This window comes from Gavialis gangeticus, unplaced genomic scaffold, assembly GCF_001723915.1.
Source record: "Gavialis gangeticus isolate Ggan-Ray unplaced genomic scaffold, GavGan_comp1, whole genome shotgun sequence".
In the NCBI taxonomy this organism is placed as follows: Eukaryota; Metazoa; Chordata; order Crocodylia; family Gavialidae; genus Gavialis; species Gavialis gangeticus.
Genome location: NW_017729004.1, coordinates 4,987,650 through 4,994,581, shown reverse-complemented (window position 1 = coordinate 4,994,581; position 6,932 = coordinate 4,987,650). Strand labels below are relative to the sequence as shown.

The 6,932-nt window shown below is 43.3% G+C and overlaps 1 protein-coding gene across 1 annotated transcript in view; it reads left to right on the top strand.

The window, feature by feature from the left end:
- Positions 1 to 1,785, top strand: part of WNT9A (Wnt family member 9A) — a 29,789-nt gene extending 28,004 nt beyond the window's left edge. The window contains exon 4 of the mRNA XM_019508041.1: positions 1,146 to 1,785. Coding sequence (XP_019363586.1) covers positions 1,146 to 1,619 — 474 coding nt within the window. The 3' untranslated portion in view covers positions 1,620 to 1,785. The remainder of the gene's footprint in view (positions 1 to 1,145) is intronic.
- The last annotated feature ends 5,147 nt before the right edge of the window (positions 1,786 to 6,932 follow it).

Below are 6,932 nucleotides of genomic sequence, written 5' to 3'. Positions count from 1 at the left end.
TGGGTTTTTTTTTATTTTTTTTGTCACAAATGTTGCAGGCATTGCCCCACTTTGTGGGCAAAGACATATTTCACAATTTCCAGGATATTGTGATTTAAGTAGGTCCCTCCTCACGTGCAGCGCATGAGACAGTCCTGTTGATATAGTCGAGCGGTTCTCAACCCTGTTAGGCTCGATACCAGCTCTTAGCTTGCGCTTTTTGGGGTTTTTTTGTTTTGTTTCTTTGTTTTGTTGGAGGTGGGGTGGGGGTTGATTACAGAAAAATAACAGATCAATTCTTCTGTTACAAATTGCTTATAAAGACCTCAGCAAGTCTGTATGTGTTTGACACTACAGATCCCGATATGAAATCTCTGGCCATGTCTAGATAAGTGCAACTGTGTGGCACCCATCTGCAGTGCCACACATCACATTCGAGTGTTTCCCGCGCTGCTGCCTTGCAGCCGGGGGGGGGTGTTTTTTTTGACCCGTGGAAAGCGGGGGTGGCACGCGTAGAGGCCATACCTGCCGCCCAAAACCGGAGCCTGGCTGATTTGGAGCCACACTCCAGCTGCTGGCTGGGCTCCGAGGTGCAGGAGTGATGCAGCTGCAGCTTTTTTGGCCCCTAGGTGAGCCCCAGCCTCCCCCACCCCACTCGGGGTAACCTGCTGTGTGCCAGGGGGCATGTGGCACACATGTTCCCCGGAGACAAGTAGCAGTGGCACTACTTGTCCCTGGGGAACCAAATGTCCACGCTCATCTGGACGTGGCCTCTGAATCATCTGTCCTGTGAATCACTTGTGGGTATTTGCACACCTAACAGTGCTAATATTTCACAACACTCCCTGATGCCTTTAAAAGCATCTCGGGACTCCTCAGGGTGCTGTGGAGCTGAAAATACCTGGCCTAATACCTTTTGAGGAGGCGTGTAGTGGTTTCTTTCCTTCTCCCTAACAATCAGCTTTGGATCCTCAGGTGGTCTTTTCCAGCACTGCAGCCTAATCAGTCTTTCCCCATGTTGTATTTATTCATGCGATGATCTCAATGCACTGCATAGAGGAAGGAGCAACCTTTCGTGGAATAGCCTGTAGTGTCTGTGTTGGCTCTTTAGTGAGATTCCTTCTCTCACTGCTGACTTTCTTCTTGGTTGTATCCTTTGTCGCCAGGTCATCAAAGCTGGGGTGGAGACTACCTGCAAGTGCCATGGGGTATCTGGATCCTGTACTGTCCGCACGTGTTGGCGACAGCTCTCTCCGTTCCATGAGATTGGCAAGCAGCTGAAGCAGAAATACGAGACGTCGCTCAAAGTTGGCAGCACCACCAACGAGGCCACCGGGGAAGGGGACATCTCACCGCCCAAGAAGTCCATCCCTGGTCACAGTGACCAAATCCCAAGGACTACGGATCTTGTCTATATTGACGATTCCCCCAGCTTCTGTCTGATGAGCAGGTATTCACCTGGGACTTCGGGAAGGAAATGTTACAAAGACAAAAACTGTGACAGCATCTGCTGTGGCCGAGGTCACAACACGCAGAGCAGGGTGGTCACCCGGCCGTGCCAGTGTCAGGTCCGCTGGTGTTGCTACGTGGAGTGCAAGCAGTGCACTCAGAGAGAAGAGGTTTATACCTGCAAGGACTAATGCCCGCTCTGCTTACCAGATGCCCTCAGCGATGGGAGATCAGGATCTATGAGAATTATATATGGAGACAAACAGGGTGTGATTGACCATCTTGGGATCTGAAAGCTATGTTGAGACCTAAGCACTTTGTAGGGTACAGGTGACCCAGTTGTGTGTTTTGTTTTGTTTTTTTGTTTGTTTTTTTTCTTCTTTTCTTCTTTTTCCTCTTTTTTTCTATAGACTGAATGTTTTAATCATGAGGTCCAACCACATGGAAACAAGTGCCTGTCATGCCCGGGTTAGGTGTCAGCTGACCCTTTGCCAAAGCCATCCATAAACCCACTCAGCTTGACGGATCATTCATTTATCTTGAAAGTCCTTGATCGCTTCCTCAGTCCTCCCTAAGCTCCCAGGTGAAATTATTCTCCCTGGAATAAACAACTGTGTGCCCTACTCTACTTTTTATTCCTGAAACTTGCCTGCCTGAATGGAGAGCCAAGCAGATGAATGAGAGAAACTTGATTGAAAATGTTTCTACCTTTTTAAAATGTAATAATGATGATGTCTCTCTAAAGAAAGGGGGAAATGGGTGTGGGCAAGCTTTAGAAAATGAGTTACTCTTCTAAGGGAGTTTCTGCAGATTGAGTGTCCAAGGCTGTAAGGAAGAGACCCATGTTGAAAGTTGGCCACTTAGCAGCAATTTATATATTGGTGCAACTCCAAAAATGTTGGGTCCACCATGTTACGGGCAAATCCATCTGACAAAGAGCTTGAGGAGACAGTCCAACGATGCACATATCCCACCCACTCCCTGCAGTCCAGTCAAACGCTCATCCGTACATGTTCTCCAGATGCAGTTTCTTTAGCACTGTCACGGTCTTAAATCATTTTTAAAGAAAAACCACTAGATCTTCTTTGTGTCACTTTGGTAAAGGAGTCATCCCTCTTGCCTCTCGTTGATCGATGTTGACCCTGTGGAGGCTGCTGTAGAAATCCAAACTGGAACTTTTTAGTCTTATGGCGACAAAATTTGGATGCTCGTCTTTCTGATAGCTGGCTTTTGACCACATGAATTCCATTGCATCTCAATGCTGGCTTGACACTTGCATTTTATAGGAGCTGTTCTGGACTGGATTGGACCTTTTGGAGGAGAAGATGTTTTTTTACTAGGTCATCATTCCATTTACTCTAAACCATGGCAGTTGTACATGGCACAAACTTTAGGTAGACCCTACAACCATAAGCTTTTTTTTTTTTTTTAAACCACTAGATTGAGTATTTCTAAATACAGCAACTTACCAGTAACCAACCCTTGGAGAGTCCAAACCGCTAGTCAAACATGACATGAGCTCGTCAAGGAAGCCAACCATCAAATGCAGCGGTAGATAGCTCCAGCGCTGTGAACTAAATGACAACCTCCATTATTTCTTAAAAAGGATATTTTGCAATATAGGTATAGATATGGCAGTTTGTCTTCAGTCCTATAACACCACTGCTGGGATCAGAAACAGCTGGTAAATGCCTCAACAAAGCTTCCTAAGGAAATGTTGGAGAGTGGAAGGCTTTTTTTTTTTGTTCTTGCAGTCCTTGATGATTTTTTTTTTCATTAGTAGCAATTTCACTAGTTCATAACCCATGGATCTGTGTTTTTGAGAGAGGAAAGTTGGCTGGGATCTTTCTCCTTCCAGGAAAAGTAAATGCTTATTGCAACACAGGAGAGCATTGTCTTCCAAGAAGGACTGTTGTGCTCGGAGAGCCTCTTCAATTAGCAGCCACTAATATTCAAGCTGTTCGTGTGCATCTACCGGGAAGGGAAAGGTTATATGTAGTGTAGGGGATTCTCTTTTTTTATTTTTTTCCTTAAGGACAAATTGCAATTCAGCCTGACTTTTGTTGGTGTACTTCTTGGAGGCGGGAAGACTGGAGGAAGTGGGGGATGGGAAATAAAGGGTTGCCTTTCAACACTCTGCAGCCCTGCAACACAGCGCGCCTGGCTCTTCGTATGATTCTGGACACGGGGTGGAGTAGGAAGGGTGGAGTTGGGCCCGTCGTTCCTGCTGCGGCAGATGCACAGCAACACAATGGACACAACGAACGAAGGAGGAATCTGCGACTGCCACCAGAGGCGTTGGTTTGGAAGTAGTGCACGAGCAGTTTACCTGGGTGTTTTGGGGGGGGATTATCTTTTGAATTTTTTAAGAGACTGAACAGAAGTCTATTCGGTGTGGAGATGGATATAGATATATCTATCTATCTCTCACACACAAGCATACATAAATATATAGATATATATATATATATATATATATATAAAAAAAATACTGAATGAACATTTATTTATTATAAAGCCTTTCTGAAGGACCTTCTTATGGTTTCAATGTGGTATTATGTGTGTCTCTCTCTCATGCACAAACTCACTGTAAGATTTTTGCCATCCCTTTCCTCCCCTTCTCCTAAACACAACTAAATGAGATCCAAAACTGCCACCAAAACCTTGAGGAATAGCCCATCCGGACCCATCTCTACTTAATCTTTGTTTTTTGTCTGTTTGTTTTTTAAAGTGCTTTTTATGTACTTAAAAAAAAATATATGGGCGTGACTTTTTTCTTTTTGCTGGTGTCTCCATCCTCCGTTGATTTGCTGGGGTATTTCCACACTTGCGCTGATGCGAGGGAAGGAGGAGGCATCCTCTCTGCATAGAGGGAGAGATTGGTGGCACAGAGGTTACATTTGAGTTTGTGCATTGTACAAAGAGGATACGTGAGCTTGCACACCATGTACTTTTTTTTTCCCCAAGCAGTGTGTCTGGTGATGGGGGGAGGGGGGGAATGAGGCAAACTGTTAAAATATTGCATAGAGGTAAGGGGCAAAGAGTGAATGAACTACTGAGTGAAAGAGCTCTTCTGTGTATTAGGACTCACGCACTGAAGCCTGGATGCTTTCTGTAAGTATTTAAAAACAAATTGTATTTATGTTAATGTGGATATATTACTTTCCTGTTTATATATTGTAAATAGCAAGGTTTATTCTCCTGTGGTTAAAGAAAAAAAGGTATAAATAACTAAATAGTAGCGAGGCACATGCATTAAATGTATAGGCAGTGTATAACATATATACTAACACTCTGAAATCAGGAGAACTTATCTCTGTCTCTCTGGCCTTTTTGATGAAGGTGGTATAGCATATGGGTTACCTTCTTATTGTTGGGGGTGGGGGGGGGGTTAATGCCAAGGTTTTCCAATGTTTGCCTTATCTTTGGAAAAGAAATGAGTAGGGCAGAAAATGTCTCCTTTTAGAAAAGTCTTGAGCACTTGTTTAGGGTGGAACAAACGCGTGGTTTTAAAAGCCGTCTTGCAACCCGGTGCACAAACATGGCCGAGTCCAATCCCTCTCTGTAGCTTTTGTGAAGCCTCTTCTGGAAGTTAGCCATGAAGTAGCTGTTTCACTGGGCAACTGAAAAAAGCAATACGAAACCTGTCTCTTAAGGGCTTGATAAGGTTTGGAGTAACTTCCAGAGAGCCCTCTGGGTTTCAGCCCTATGAAATTCTGCTTTTCCATGGGCGCTGGTCCTGCTATCACTCCCACCATGGAAACTCCATTGCAATCCCTTGTTAATGGCATCAGAAAACTGAGATGAAAGCAGAGTTGAGCCCCAGATCTTTCTTGGTGCCAACTTTTTTTTGCAAAGAAAGCAAAGCTTTATTTACTTTCCTAAGACGGACTCTCTTGCAGCAAATATAACTGGGGAGGGATGGAAGTTGAGTGGTTTTTCATTCCCCCTCCTAGTTTTCGTTTCCACTCCCCCAGGTGTGTTTCAAAGGTCTGGTTTTTCCTTAGTGGGTCCAGCAAGACTTGCAAGGTATTGCCGGTATGTGCGCGGGGGGGAGGGAGGGGTGCAACCATTATTTATACAACTTTTTTTAAATTAAAAAAAAAAATTAGCGGGTGGAAGAATATTTTTATTGAATAGTGCATTTAGTTATGTCAGAAATATAAAAAAATATATATATATATAATATTTTTGTAAACAAGGCAAACTGAAAATGTTTGCTGTTTTATATTAGAATTTTCTATTATAAAATAATAATTAAAAAACAAACAAAAACCCACGCTAATAATTGTTGCACCCGTCATTTGTTATTTAACAAGCTTCTGTTCTGTGTGACTATCTATGCTGGTGCAGAGAAGTGCAAAACAAGTCCTAAACATTACGTTCATGCGGTCTTCCAACTTCAGAAGACTTTTAAATTGGCAAAGCAAGCAGTGTTGAGTCTAGTTGTTAAATACTACTTTTTTTTTATCATTTGTACCAAAACTAGGATTTGATTTGGAGAAAGATGCAAAAACTCACAATAAAGATGCCCCCATGCTTATTATTTCTTTTAACTGACCTACATTCTGGGATAGTGTTGGGTGTAATAAAGTAAAGACACACGGCACCCTCTGCCTTCAGTAGCAGTTACTTTTAAAAATAAAATAATAATTAAAAAAAGGTTGAAATTTGGTCCATGCCAGTCATGCAACTTCTGGCAACCATGTTAGGAGGCAGAGGATATTGTTGAGGACTTTTTGTCACCTGTTATCAAAGTTTTGCAACCTTTTCAGGTGCCCTTCTATTTGCAAAAAGATGTAGGAAAATGGCAACATCAAAGGATAAAATGCGACAAAGGAAGAGACGTTTTGTGATGGAGCATTTGCAAAGCAGCTCAGTTGCAAAACCCTTTGGGTAGCTTATATTGTAATGGGTTTTAATGGTCCTGGTTTGATGTTTCAAAAGCTCCAAGTCCTTCCTGTGGTCCACACCAAAGTCGGCAGTAGGGGCAACATCAGGCTAAGCATGACTTTGCTTGCCTTATTCAGCTTCATGTGGCTGCTAAGGTGAGGAAGGTCTAATTTCCCTCGGTTCAGGTATATTTAACGTAAGAATGCCCTTAATGACCAAGGACCCTTATAAGTTGGAGGATGTTGCCCATAGATGTGTCCTAGAGTGAAAATGGTCACGTGTGCATCCATGGGGATGACCAGATGGTCATCAGATGAGTTTTAAGCCTAGCGACTATTTTTTTTGAGGGGGTGGGGGGTGGATATACATCAGCCATTCAGAAGAGAAGTCTCCGTACTACAAAGTCACTCATTCCCAGTCACTTCACTCGAACCCTGTACAGGTGGAAAGGGGGAACACCTTTTATGTTTCTTTTTTTCTTTTCCTGAATGGAAGTTAAATGTCTCAATAGGAGTACGATCGAAACGTTTGCCAAATTGGCAGCGTGGTGCCATTTTCTGCTAGCTCAAGCAAAGAGGGTCACATTCTGCTTTGGGGTGAGAGGAATATAG